Source organism: Cricetulus griseus (genome assembly GCF_003668045.3).
Source record: "Cricetulus griseus strain 17A/GY chromosome 1 unlocalized genomic scaffold, alternate assembly CriGri-PICRH-1.0 chr1_1, whole genome shotgun sequence".
Taxonomy (NCBI): domain Eukaryota; kingdom Metazoa; phylum Chordata; class Mammalia; order Rodentia; family Cricetidae; genus Cricetulus; species Cricetulus griseus.
The window spans coordinates 156,999,510-157,014,229 of NW_023276807.1; the positions used below are offsets into that span (position 1 = coordinate 156,999,510).

At 43.3% G+C, this 14,720-nt stretch overlaps 1 protein-coding gene across 1 annotated transcript; it reads right to left on the reverse strand.

Moving 5' to 3' along the window:
- Positions 1–239: 239 nt before the first annotated feature.
- Positions 240–7,109, reverse strand: LOC100754872. The gene is made up of 5 exons (XM_035452987.1): positions 6,962–7,109; positions 5,146–5,212; positions 3,681–3,734; positions 1,556–1,591; positions 240–507 (listed from the first exon to the last, which is right to left on the reverse strand). The coding sequence occupies exons 2-5, from the start codon at positions 5,197–5,199 to the stop codon at positions 379–381; spliced, it is 273 nt and encodes a 90-aa protein (XP_035308878.1). The 5' UTR covers positions 5,200–5,212; positions 6,962–7,109; the 3' UTR covers positions 240–378.
- Positions 7,110–14,720: the final 7,611 nt, after the last annotated feature.

The window sequence follows — 14,720 nt, forward strand, 5'->3', positions numbered from 1 at the left end:
TGTCTCCCCTTGGCTGTCTCCCCTTGGCTGTCTCCCCCTGGCTGTCTCCCCCTGACTGGCACCAGCTACACCTGCTCTACCCCTACAGCACCACCCACAGTGTCTGGGCCCTCCCACATCATTTAGTAAACAAGAAAACATCCCACAGACCAATCTAATGGAGGTAATTCTCAGTTGAGAGTCCCTCTTCTCATGTATGTGTAGGTTTGTGTCAAGTTGACAAAAACTACCCAGCACAATTTCATAACAAACAGTGTGATATCAACATTTTATTGCAGCATCATGATGGTGGCTCAGGAGCTGTAAGCTGGTCATGTGATCTGGCTATGGCATAGACTGCATGGGGTAGAAAGTTCTTCTGGGCTGTGAGGAACTGTACTATCTCGAATCTCCCCGCCTATGGGGCGTAAGAGGAGCTGGAAAACCACTAGTCAGAGAAAGGCCAGTTTCTGTTGTGGGTGGAAATGATGGGACCATGGTAGTTGTTCTGTTCATTCGTGGTTTCTTCTGACAAAACAAAAACCAAGACAAAAATCCGCTTATAAGAAATTAATATATTAAAAATCACATAGCTATTTTGTGTAATAATGTGTTTAAGTGATAGATATAGGGTGAGAAGGATTTCTAAACAAGACCTTATTATTTTACATTTCGTTCCCTTCTTACCAACTTCTACTTCTTCACAAGTGTATGGTACTCAAATGTAAATGCTGTATTTCTCTGTGCATGTATGCTGTCAGAAGAGGCTTCTCTATCACTCTCTGCCTCTCTCTGGGAACCCAGAGTTTGCATTCTCATGTGTAGTCTGGAACCTAGCAAGAGATCATCCTGTCACCATCCATCTCAGAGCTGAGGCTGCAGGTCTGTGGGGACACCCTTTGTGTTATGTAGCTGCTGGGGTCCCCATGATTATGGTCAGAAGAACAAGACACCTAATCTGGAATTGGAGTTATGGATGGTCGAGAATCACCGCACCAGTACCGGGCATTGAACTCAGCAAGAGTGACAAGTGCTCTTAACCACCAAGGCAATTCTCCAGGTCCCAAACAAGATCTTTTTAAAAATGTTTTTAAAACTATTTTTAAAATTATAATTATGCAATTTTAAACAAGTGTTCTCTTTCTTTAAAAAAAAATCCTTTTGAGCCAGGTGGTGGTGGTGCACACCTTTAATCCCAGCACTGAAGAGGCAGAGGCAGAGGCAGGTGGATCTCAGTGAGTTTGAGGCCAGCCTGGTCTACAGGGTGAGTTCAGGACAGCCAGGGCTACACAGAGAGACCCTGTTTTGAAAAATAAAAATGTTTTTGATAGATAATATAATTGAAAACTGCCTTTAGCATTTTTCAAGAAATGGTACGGTAGTTCTTTTCTTGAGGGAGTATTTTAGTTCTTAGATGATAACTTAGGGTTTTATTAGAAAGCTATGAGCCAGAAGAGTACCAGTACAGTGGTGACAGAGATATCAAACACTTCTCATCCCTGCTTTCTCATTATTTCCCCAAGCTTTCACCCTCTCCAAGCATTATAATGGTGGAAAACCGTGAATAAAAACTTACACAGAGTTTTAAGAATTCACAGAGCCTCTGGCATGGCTGCAAGGAAATGAAAAAGAACAGTTACAGCTCAGTTGATTATTAGGAAACTCTAAGTTTAACTGTGTTTTTCAATGTTCTGAAGAAAACCCTTTTAAGAAAACAATTACACGAATTGCTCCAAGACCATGGTATAGAAGAGGAGGGAGTCAGGAGGTAGCTAGTTAAGCAATGTAAACTTGATTCTCCAAATATTAACTCTAGTGAAACCTGTGGGGTTCCTGGGAACATAACACATCATCTCTTCTCCTTGTAGGCCTCCGGCCTCAGGTACTGTGAGAAAGTCTTCTACCACCAAGGTTTACCCTCATCCCCACCCCAGGCTCTAGCTGGCCTAGAATTCCTGTTGTAGCTCAGGCTGACCTTGAACTTCAATCTTCCTGCCTCAGTCTCCCTGAGTGCTGGGATTACAGACCCATGCACCACACTCTTCTCCTCTGTTCAGACTATGAAAGAAGAAGCCACGTGGCAGCTGTCTCCAAGCACAAACCTGAGCTTGCCAAGATGATATTCCAAGTGTCTTCAGGAAAGTGCAAAGCAACAGGAGAAACATCAAGAGGTCACGATCAAAATCCGTGTCAAAGACAACCACTCAAAGTAAATACAAAGAAGCTGGGTGTTGATGGCGCACGCCTTTAATCCCAACACTCGGGAGGCAGAGGCAGGTGGATCTCTGTGAGTTCGAGGCCAGCCTGGTCTGCAGAGTGAGTGCCAGGACAGGCTCCAAAACAATACAGAGAAACCCTGTCTCCAAAACCCAAAAATTAACTAACTAACTAAATAAATAAAGAGTTGGCCATCAGCTTTCTTAGCAAAAAAGAAAAAAAAAAAAAGAACTTTACCAATTAACATAAGTCCTCTAAAGGGCGCATATTATGTCCAACTTCAAGAGGGATTTGAATATCATAATAGTGTCTAACAAAACTATGGTGTGAGCCATGACTATGTGAGAGGAAGCACTCTGGTAGAAAATAAAGATGTGAAACAAAACATTTTATTACTTTCTGACTAATTAGTTACTCAACTGACTTCTGTTTATTTATCTTGTGTGTGTGTGTGTGTGTGTGTGTGTGTGTGTGTGTGTGTGTGTGTGTGTGTACAGTGGGTGCACATGTGTGTGGAGGCGAAGACACAATCTCAATGGCCATTGCTCATGAATGCTGTCTACCTCATTTGAGGCAGACTCTCTGATTGGCTTGGAGCTCTCTAAACAGGCTAGACTGACTGACCAGGGAGCCCCAGGGACCCACATGTCTGTTTCCCCAGCACTAGGGTAACAAGTGCGTGCCACTACACCAGGCCTGTTATATGTTTCCTGAGGATTGAACTCAGGCCCTCACATGGAAAGCACTTTGCTGATTGAGCCATCATCTCTCCAGCCCCTATTCTTTATTTTGACACATGATAACTATACTTGATTATGGGGTAGAGTGTAATGACTGGATACATACATATAAATATATAATGATTAATATTAACATTTCCATAGCCTTAAACACTTTGTTCATGTTAAGGCCCTTCAGACTCCTTGCTAAATTTGTAAATGGAATTTCATGGCTTATATTATACCCTTATATATAAAAGAGAGGCAAGGAAACAAGCTGCCTGTTGAGAGGGGTCATTCACACAGAGGAGGTGAAACAGGCCCTGTGCCTATGATCTTAGCAGCCCTGGGAGATCTGTCCACTGGGGATTCTTGACCCGCAGCCACCGACGCAGAATCCCTAGCTATCCCATCCCCGCATGTGCCTGGTTTTACCTCCAATTGTTTAGGTTTTTTGTTTTGTTTTGTTTTGTTTTGGGGGGGATTTCGAGGCAGGGTTTCTCTGTGGTTTTGGAGGCTGTCCTGGAACTAGCTCTTGTAGACCAGGCTGGTCTGGAACTCACAGAGATCCGCCTGTCTCTGCCTCCTGAGAGCTGGGATTAAAGGCGTGCACCACCACCACCTGGCTGAATTTTTACCTTGGGGGAACATGTCTAATTATATTAATATGACTTTATTTGAAAATGCCAACTACTGTCTCTCTAAATCATATCTTTCTAAAGAGGAAGGGAAGGAGTGAGGGAGGAGAAGGGAAGGGTGTTTTACCTTCCAGTTTAAGAAAGGATAGCAGAGAATGATCTTGCCAGGCGATCTTGACACCTGTGAAAACAGAGAGGCAGAGAGCATGGAGACGGAGGGCATCCATAGCGATAATCACAGTCAAAAACCTGGGAAATTAAATTTGACTTCCTTGAAGGATCTGTCTTTTGTTAGGGGAGCGATCCTGGCAGGGTGCAAGATTGGCCTCTCTTGTGTACATACTCAAGAGACACAGAGTAAAGAGAACAATCGAGTAAATCTTAGCTGTGTTAGTCTCAGTTATAAGTCTTCCTAAGACCACAGTGTCTTGTTAAGAAGAGTAAGAAACAACCCTCTCAAGACTGCCAATCATTTAACGTTGTGAAGGGACCAGCTTCCCTTTTGGCAGCCATAACAACCGAACACATGCTCTATAACCTTGTCTTAGTCACTAGAAAGTCAGATGCCTGCCTCGAGACAAGGAAACAATCAGAAGTTATCTGGTGGCACTATGCTTTACGACCCTGGGTGTGCTTTACGGACAAGCACACAGCAATGACACACAAAGCATAGCAACCACCCTGGGAGGGCCTATGGGCCATAACAACCAGTTGGCCAATCAACACAGGGCAAGCCCTCCAAGGCTGGAGGCACACCAATCATGAGCCTGTGTGTACACCTAGACACTCCCCTTACGCTGCCCTATAAGATCTCTCGGGAGGCCCTAGGAGCTGTCTTTTGCTAACCATCCGCCATGGCGGTGGGTGAAAGACCCGAGCTAACATGGCGTTAGCTCGTTAAATTACAATAAAGCCTCATGCAGTTTGCAGCAAGCTCTCGAATCTGACTGGTGATTGGGGTGACCGCGGTCGTGGCCTGGGACCCCGGATACCTGAGTTTTCCAGGGATCTAACAGTTGCAGCCCTTTGACGTAGCATCTGTGTGGGTGTGCTGGGCTGTATTCGCAGCCGCCCTGGGATGCTCATGGTCTGCAGCTTTCAGGTTGGACACACCTGTGACTCTGAGTGACAGTCACTCTCTTTCATCTGCTGTGACAACTTGCAGGCTAGTTACTGTGTCTCTTCCCTCATTGGTGGTCCTCAGCCTGACTGCTAGTTGAAGAGTCAACTGGGAACTTGTGAACCTCCTGACACTTGTCACAAACCCTAGACCATCGAAGCTGGATTTAGGGGAGTGGTACCCAGATGTCAGGACTTTTTGAAGTTTCCCAAGGGAGTCCCGAGGGCAGCCAAGATTGTGAAGCATGGCTGAGCCCTGAGAAGAGCTTCCCATCACTTGTTTTCCTAGAAAGGTCTTTGAAAAATAGGTTGGAAGAGCTACTTACTCATAGGTCCAGAGAAACTCCTAAAATGGAGATGCTGCTTTGCTCCTGGGGTGATCTGCTGTCCTTTTACCAGGACTTAATAGCTAGAAGCTCAGAATGTATACACGAAAGCTCATTTGCAGACATGGACAATAAGAGGTTACTTACTGCTACAGAGTGAGCTGTGAGCACAAGGAAAGCCATCACAATCATCACTTTCATTTTTCAACTTTATCTACAAGTAAAGAAAATGTATGATTGTTGTTAGTAGAGATTGAGTCTCACTGTGTAGCTCAGGCTGGCGAAAAGAAACTCGTGATGCCTCCTCCTGCTTCTGTTCTCTGCCTGCAGGTGTACATGCCGACTTGAGTAGTATTTAACTCAAGAAATATGGAGGGACTGGAGAGATGATTCCGTGGCTAAGAGCATTGACTGCTCTTGCCAAGGACCCAGGTTCAACTCCCTGCACCCATATACCATCTCACAGACTATAACCCAGCTCCAGGGAATCTGATGTCCTCTTCTGGCTTCATCGGGCATCAGGCATGTATGTGATACAAAGAACACACAAAGGAAAAACACCCATACACATACAAAATTTAAAAAATAACATAGGAGGAGAGATATGTATAGAGCAGGGTGCCAGGTCAGCAGTCACTGAAGTGGGAACCACAGAATTAAAGACAAAAGATTTGGACATTCTGCAGGATGTTACACAATTGGAACATAGATTTTGACTTGCATGTCTTAAGAATAATATATGCTCCTGTGCTGCTGGTGAGATGGTTCAAGCCTATAGGCTTAAGTTGAACCCATGGAACACACTGAGTGGAAGGAGACAATTAACTCCTGACCACAAATGATCTGTGGCATAAGTACACCCATTTATGCACGCGCGCACACACACACACACACACACACACACACACACACACACACCAAGTAAATGTAAAAAAAAAATGCTTGTTTATTTTGTTTACTTGTTTAGTTTTGGTTTTTTGTTTTTGTTTTCAAGACAGTGTTTCTCTGTGTAGCGCTGGCTGTCCTGGAACTTGCTCTGTAGACCAGGCTAGCTTTGAACTCGCAGAGATCCACCTGTATCTGCCTCCTGAGTCCTGGGATTAAAGGCCTGTACCACCACTGCCCAAGCACAATTCGTGTTTCTAATTCAGGATCTGCATCATTCAAGTGCACTACAAACATTAAACCTCTATTAGGAATATCTCCCAATGAATTTAAAAGATCACCATCAGTCACATCTACTATTCTTGGAATCATACACTTGTCATTTTGCTAACTTCTTCTGATTCTTATAATGCCGTTATGGGGATGGGTATTGACCTTTCTGCCCCTCTATGTAATGATGTTGACTGTTTGTTTTATAAATCAATAAATACATGAAAAATAGGGTCAAAGTTTTCCATTCTCTACTGTATTATGACAAACAGTATTCTGATGCTTTAAGTTTTCATGCAAATACCACAGTGGGGACTGGTGGCATGGCTCAGGTGTTGAGTCTTTGATATAGAGGATCCAGGTTCAGTTCCCAGCACCCACACGTGTCTCACAACAGTCTGTAACTCCAGTTCCAGGGAGCCTGGCACATAGGACATCAGGCATGCATGTGGTACACAGACATACATGTAAACAGGGCACTCTCACATAAGTAGTAAAAAAAAATACATATTTTTTTAAAAATTCTATCTTATCTATGGAGCTTTGTGACTGTTCAACAATTTGTTTTTAATCATTAACTATTTTTAAGTCCTAATATAACCTAGAATAATTATCTGAGTAACATTAAAATACATAGCAAAATAAAAAAAAACTTTAAAAATATATGAGAACACATAGGATAATATTTAAAGAACCAAATAAAACACTAAGATCATTAACGTGAGCTAAAATGCTACTGAGGTAAATTCTTAAATTTGAAACCATATGTTTTATAAGACAAAGCTATTTATGATTGAAAGAATGTTACCAGTAGGGCCAGGAAGAACGGAGTGTCGGATATTCTTGACTTCCTCTGAAGCCTCGTTTTTAGATGATCTGGATATGAACAGGCATTTATATGTGAAGGATCACATTAAAAATAGTTCCAATGACCCTTACTTACATATGATGAGACAGTTCCCCAAAGTCCACACCCCATTCTTTAAGGGCTAAGACACTGCTTCCTGTTTGGGTAACACACTTTTGTGGTTATTTGTGACACATGAGTAATTGTTTCAGGATACAGGGGTTTTGTTAATAATGAGAATTGCAACAACTAGAAAATTACTGTAATGCCTGAGTAGTTCAGATCAGGGTTATATGTTGAGAATTCCAACCAAAAATGGCAAAAGGAATGTCCTGAAATGCATACGGATGTGTATCTGCAGGGGACTTGCTCCGGATTTCACTGGGTGGGGGGGAGGCTTTGCACAGGCATGTGGAGTAAACATTGTACAAAGGCTCCCTGTCCAGTCCAAGCTCAGTGTGGCCATGTTGCCTCCAGGTACTGGAGGGTTGCCATCCGGACAAAGAACCCCAGAGCTCTCCCAAGTCTGGGCCTCAGCTGACTCCAGGTCACAAGAGTAAAGTTTATTCATCCTCCTTCAGCAAAAAACTCATTCTTCTCTCAGCAGAACTGAAAAGATAATCACAGCTGGATGGTGGTGGCACCTGCCTTTAATCCCAGCACTCCAGGAGGCAAAGACAGGTGGACTACAGAGCAATTTCCAGGACAGCCGAGGCTGTTACACAGAGAAACCCTGTCTCCAAAATCCAAAAAAGGGATAGTCACTTCCTTTTGCCATGGCCCTAGAAGCCATGACCTGGGAGAATGGAGTCTTAAAATGAGGCTGATAAAGCCTCATGCAATAGCCGACTTTACTCAGCATCAGACAGTTTATACTCTGAGGGTTACAAGGTCTTTTGACCAAAGTTCACATGGCTTCAGGTGTGTACAAATTTAAGGATAGGCTGTACTTGGAAACTCTCTTGAATAAGGAAAGTAAGTTAATGGGTAATTTAAAGGAAGCCCTCTCCTGCTACACTCGAGGGGCATGAAGACACGTTCCAAAAGCAAAGCCATGTTTAAAGGAACAAAGGTCACAAGACTTGTCTTGTATCCTTGGGGTTTTCTCACAAGTGCTCAGAATTCTCACACAGTTCCATCCTTGGATCATATTTCAACATCTTTCAGAAGAAGCTGTCCACTCGCCACTCTCCCTTTGAAGGTCCCTGCAGGTGAGTCCACTGTCTGCTACACTTTCATGATAATTTAGTTGAGTCACAGCCAACTCAGTACCTTGTCAAGCCTCGTTCCTTTTCACAATATTTTCTTCAGAGGAAGCTAAAGCACTGGTAACTATGTACATCTAGATAATGGGGCTCTGGTGTTATATCCAGACCTGGGTGAGGGCAGCCAACCCAGGAGTACTTCCTCTGTGCTGCCTCTTTTGAAGTGGCAGGTGTGGTGTGATCAGTGTAACTTAGAGCCTAAGAGACCAAATCTTTCAGTTTTAGGGAAATTGAATGGTACAATTTACTCAAGTCACTGTTGTTTTCCTCTCTGTGGATGGAAATGAGGACACGGCCACTCCTAAGTATGGTTGAGGAAAAGGTTTTACGAGGGAGAGAACAGCCAGAGGCTTCTGGAAGGGTCCAGACTGAATCCGGCCGTGAGAGGAGGGGAGAAGGGAGATCCAGAGAGGAAGAGGGGGATGTGGCAAATGGACCCAAATGGACCAAGAGACTAAGAAAGAGCCCGGGAACTAAGAGAACCAAGCCAAAATGGCTAAGTTGTATAGGGATCAGAAGCTGGAGGAAGGGAATTGAAGCCCAGCCCTTGGGAGGAGAGGTTTAGGGTAGGGGTTGGATTGAGAAGTGCTGGTATCACAGGTACTGAGGGATGCTGGGAGAGCTGGCCAGCTTCACTTTGATATGTTAATAGGCACTTCAGTTAGCCATTTGTTCCAAGGTTTCTTTGAAACAGTTTGTTGTTTATTTGTTTATTGAGACAGGGTCTCACTATGTAAATCTGGCTAGCCTGGAACTTGCTATGTAGACTAGACTGATCCTCCCAAGTGTTGAGATTACAGGCTTGTAACACCATGCCTGCTGGCTCTCTGTGGGTTTTATTTGGTTTTAATGGATTTAGACTGGTGGCAGGGCCGCTGAGTGCTTTTTGCAGAGACGGGAAGGCAGCTTTCTTGGAGCTTATTAGATATGACTAAGTCCAGGTTATTAATGTACATTCCTTTTGAGATAAAGGAAAGAAGCACATTTAATTTTTGAACAAAATCCATTTAAATAATTTTATTGATTTTTAAGTGTGTGTGTGTGATGGTATGCTCATAATAGTGTGTGTGTCTTGGAGACTAGAAGAGGATAGCAGATCCCCGGAGCTGGAGTTACAGGGAGTTGTGAACCAAATATCCATCAAATGATGACTGGTAAGTAAATGTGACCTATGCACACAAAAGAATATTATTCCCCCATCAAAAGGAGCAAAAATGTCAACACATACCACAACACTGGATGTTCCTTGAAAACACTGTATAAAGAATAAAAGCAGCCAGACATGAAATCTCACATATCCCATGGTTCTGTTTCTATGAAATATTCAGAAAAGTGAGTCAAAAAGAGACAGTAGATTGACAGTGACCAGGAGCTGAGGAAAAGAAAATGGAGAATCATTGGTGAATTTTGGATTTCTTTTTGGGCAGTGGGAATCTTTCTGAATTAGTAGATGGATGTTAAAAAAAATGTTATGAATTGAAAATTAAATACATACAATTTTTTCTTTAAGAAATATGTAGATGCTTCCCAAACACTAATCTTAAAAGACATGAAACAAGCCGGGCATTGGTGGCTCACGCCTTTAATCCCAGCACTTGGGAGGCAGAGGCAGGTCGAGACCAGCCTGGTCTACAAGAGCTAGTTCCAGGACAGCCTCCAAAGCCACAGAGAAACCCTCTCTCGAAAAAAAAAAAAAAAAAAAAAATCCTATAATCCCAGGTGGAGGCAGGAGGATCAGGTATTCAACATCATCCCTGGCTAGTGAGTCAAAGGCCAGTCTGGACTATAGGAGACATTATCAAAACAACAAAACCAGAGTTTGGTACATTCTGATGTGCACAGTGATGATTGCCAAGTGCCTTTCTGTAAAATCTCTCTTGCTTGCCCACCAAAACTTATGGCTTTAGACTATAAAACGGGAATACAAAATAGACCCGGGACCAAAGCTTTTCGGTGCTGCTCTGCCTTGGGCCCACCCCAACATCTGCTCTCTCTCTGTCACTCTTATGGGGGTTGGATTGCTTGGTCCAGGATGATTCCTGCAACACATAAATCCATTGGTTTGGTTTTGGTTGGCGTTTACTGACTGTGCAGCTCACATGCAGTAAGGCTGGGACCTCCCAGCTGCTTGCATTTGCTGATAGGTAGCAATGACAACCAAAGGAGGCTGGTGTTCCAACACAGCACCTCAACAGTTTCCAATATTCCCTGTCATTAAAGATGGCAAACACAAGCCAGACACACACCTTTAAACCCAGCAGTTTGGAGGAAGAAGCAAGCAGCTTGAGGTCAGTATTGTCTACATACAGAATTCCAGGATAGCCAAGGCTACATAGTGACACCCTCCCCCCCCCCACCAAAAAAAAAGCAAAGGAAGAGGAAATAAATTAAAATAGGAACCACCTGCCCCAAAAGGAAACACTATCCAGTGAGTGAAGCAGAGCTCCTGACTGAAGTCCAGAAGGGCCTGTCATTAGCTAGATCATATACACACATGGCAGAGAAGCACTAAGTTGCTGTGGGAAGCATTGGCAGGGAGATTAACCTAAGAACTGAAGCAACTGAGTGCAAAAGAGCCTCAAATAGCATTCCATTTACCTAAATAGAGACATGGCCAGGTTTTCATGCAAAGCACTGGCGGCAGCAGCAAGGAGCTAAATGCAGGTAAGTGAGACTGACATTTGACCTAGACCTGGTGTGGTGCTGTGGACTGTTGCTATGAAGATCCAGAGACAAGCCATGTGAATCACCTTACATACATTCTGAAGCTCAAACTGAGTCTGGTGGTGGAGGTTCGCTACTGGCAGGGCCTGCCACACAGTGTATATGACCTCTAAGCCAGCACCAGCAGCTTCACCCATGAGTTTGCTAGAAAAGCTACTGAATGTGTTAAAATGTTTTCATGCCCATAAGATATACGTTTCATAAACTCTACCACTTACACGTGTACATTTCAATGGCATTAAATGTAATCACATTTTCTTTATTAAATGCACTCACATTGTTTTGTATTAAATGCATCCACTTTCTTTGTATAAAATGCAATCACATATTTTGAACAATCTCATTATCCCATCTTGAGAGCCTTTTCATTTCAAAAACTGAAGCCCTGACTCCTAAATAGACCTGGAAACAAAGTTGCCCAGGGTGGGCCATAGAAATGTTAACTTTCAGTAAGCTCCAGGCTAGGAGACTTCTGAGCATGACTAACACAGCCTTGGCATAGCTTACCAATTATTTCATGCCTTAAATAACTCCACTGGAGACATCTGAAATGAACTGACTCTTGACTCAGCAACTGGAAGGTCAGCTATGACCAGATGGGTACAAAGACACACACTGGCTAGAGCCTGCCCCTCCAGAAGACCCAGAGAGCACATCCAGTCACTGAAAATTGCTTAATAGTGGAATGAATTGTGTGTGTGTGTGTGTGTGTGTGTGTGTGTGTGTGTGTGTGTGTGTGTGTATCCCAAGCCTGAACCCCAGTACTTGGAGGTAAAGGCAGGAGAAGCAGGAGTCCAGGATCAGCTTAGTCTATACATATAAGACCATGACTGGGCTCCAAAGCTACACAGAGAAACTCTGTCTTGAAAATCCAAAAAATAAAAAAAAAAGTCTAAAAAAAAACCTGAAAAGAATAAATCTACCCAAGCTGGGTCTTAATGATTGCCTCAGAACTCCACTGACCAAAGAGCAACTAGCTAAGTTGTCTAATTGGTAGAACCCAACACTGTGACATCACTTAAAAATTCCTGTGCCTAAGACACATTGAAAGAAATTCCGGGGTACCCGACCTAGTACAACACTGAAGTCTGGGTTTTTTGTTTTTACAAATGTCCTTGTATGATTGAGAACCACTGAATCATTGGGCAAAATGATTATCAAAATAGGGCAAATGTTATCATCTTTTAAAAGGTGTGTGTGTGTGTGTGTGTGTGTGTGTGTGTGTGTGTGTGTGTGTGTGTGTTTATGTACCTATGAGCGCAGATGCACTTGGAGTCTAGAACTGGGTATTAGGTCCCCAGAACTAGAGTGGCTGGGTTGGTAGCTACCAGCTGCTCAATGGGAGTGCTGATAACCTAACTCAGGCGTTCTGCAAGAGCAGCACAATTCTAAATGGCTGAGCCATCTCTCCAGCCCCATTTTTTAGACCCTGTCTTATTGTCCAGGCTGGCCTTCAACTCAAGGACTCAGCTGATCCACCTCCTCCCAAGTAGCTGGGATGACAGGTGTGTGTCACCACCCCTAGAGCTTGTTCTGTTCATCTTCCAATTGCAGACTCTCACCCAGCACCTGACACTGTGTTCCTCCATTAACTAATTAGAGTACAGACAATCACAGGCACATGGGCAGCTTTGCTTGGGCCTCCAGATACTTTTGACTTTGTTTTTTTTTATTTGCCTGTTAAAAGGGTAAGCTGATGCCAGGTGTTGGTGGCACATGCCTTTGATTCCAGCATTTGAGAGGCAGAGACAGGTGGATTTCTGTGAGTTCCAGGTCAGTCTAGTCTACAGAGCAAGTGCCAGGACAGTTCAATTCCAGGGTCCCATGTGGTGGAAGAAGAGAACTGCAAGTTGTCCTCTGACCTCCACCTGTGTCTTATGAAATGACACCCCCCCAACACACACACATAAATAAATAAATATTCGACAATAAAGTTGCATGGGGTTTATCCCCTAGGACATGTCTAATTAATATTCTTACCATCATTGGCTGTTTCTGACTGGTTAAGCTAAGGTTCTGTTTTTCTTTAGTATGGACAGATACAAACTATAATGAAAGTTGTTTTGCTCATGTTTGCAAAGCTAAAGGTTAAGGTCACTCATAACCTAGCCAGTTCTGCTTAGGGATCCTTCCCTAGACCTTGGTTGCATATTAGTTTACTTTAACAAGCCTGGTGGCTTCCCTGGAAAATATTGTATGATACCCCCTTAATAGACAACAGAACTGATACTAGGTGAGATTAGGCAACTCTTCTATTGAAACCCAAGCAAACTGAGTAACAACAAAAAATGACTCTTGTCATCACTTGTCCACTCACAGGGTTAGGGGCTGGGTTGGGCCTCACCTGGATGTAGCTGTGACCTGAGGCTGTCTGTATCCCTGCTTGATTCAGCAAATGCTATATTCTTCTCTCACCCTACCCTCAAGTCTAATTTTCATGTTTTTTTTTTAAGACAGTGTCTCACTATGTAGTGCAGTTTGCCCTAAAACAAATTATGGAGCCCAGTCTGGTCTCAAGCTCATGGTCCTCCTAGCTCCTCTAAACCCCAAGCACTGGATTGCAGACATACACCATCACACCTGGTCCTGAAGTGTAAGTTTTAAAGTGCTTATTACAGAAAAATTCAAATGCAAAGATCCTCATGTCACTTTTCTGGTGATCCAGTCAGGGTCAGCCTGGCTTTGTTCACACCCCCTGCACCAGCCTCTATTTTGAAACAAATCCCAGAACATATTTCAGTGTATAGTGACTTAAAAATGATCCCCAAATCTTCACCATGTCTGAGAAATGAATAATGCCTTCACATCATCAAATATTCTATTACTCACATGTTTCTGCTAATCTAAGGAGGGATTGAATTAAATTCTGTATGTGATTGCTATGTCCTGTAACAATTTGAGGCAGGGTCTCACTAGGTAGACCAGGCTGATCTGAACTCAGGGAGGTCAGCCTGCCTCAGTCTGCAGTGCTGGGATTACAGGTAGACTACACCACCACTTAAACCTTTTAAAATCTGTGGTTTACTCCTTCCTCTCTTTATATTCCTCCCCTTGTAGTTTCTTTGCCTAAGAAACCTGATCCTTTGTCACAGCGTCCCCACAGTCTGCATGTCTCTGGTAGTTATATTTGTTTACAAATTTTCACCTCAATCTTTACTAGTGTGCCATTTATATAAAAAGTGAAAGTCCCACCCACTGTAATTCCATGGCCAACCATAACCCTAGTCAATAGCAGGCCATTCTTTTTAATGACTGTGTAGCAATCAATAGAGTGGGGAGAAAGGTGATTTTTTTTCTATATGACTCAGGTAGAACTAGATGCCTGAGGGAAAACTTGTAAGCATCTTGGGCGGGGACCCCACATTTGCTTGTCTTATTAAGTCACACACTCAGCAAGTTCTCCTTCATTCACAAATAAAATGAGGTAGAAGTGACTGTTTGGTATTAATCAATGATGAGTACAGTAAAATGCATAGGGAATACTCTTCATTCACCACTAGCAAAACTTTGAGATGCCTTCACTGTGACTCTGTGAAAAATCAGCATGCTTGGTATTGAAAGCAGTCTGGAATATGTACCAAACCAGAGAACATTCACAGCTTTGACTGTGAATCTGAGTGTTGGCTTAAATGGGTGATGGGTTGCCTGAGTACTTGATTAGAGTATTTCAGCACTTTGGAGGTAGAGACCAGAGGATTGGGAATTCAGGGCCATCTTCAGCCATAGAGTGA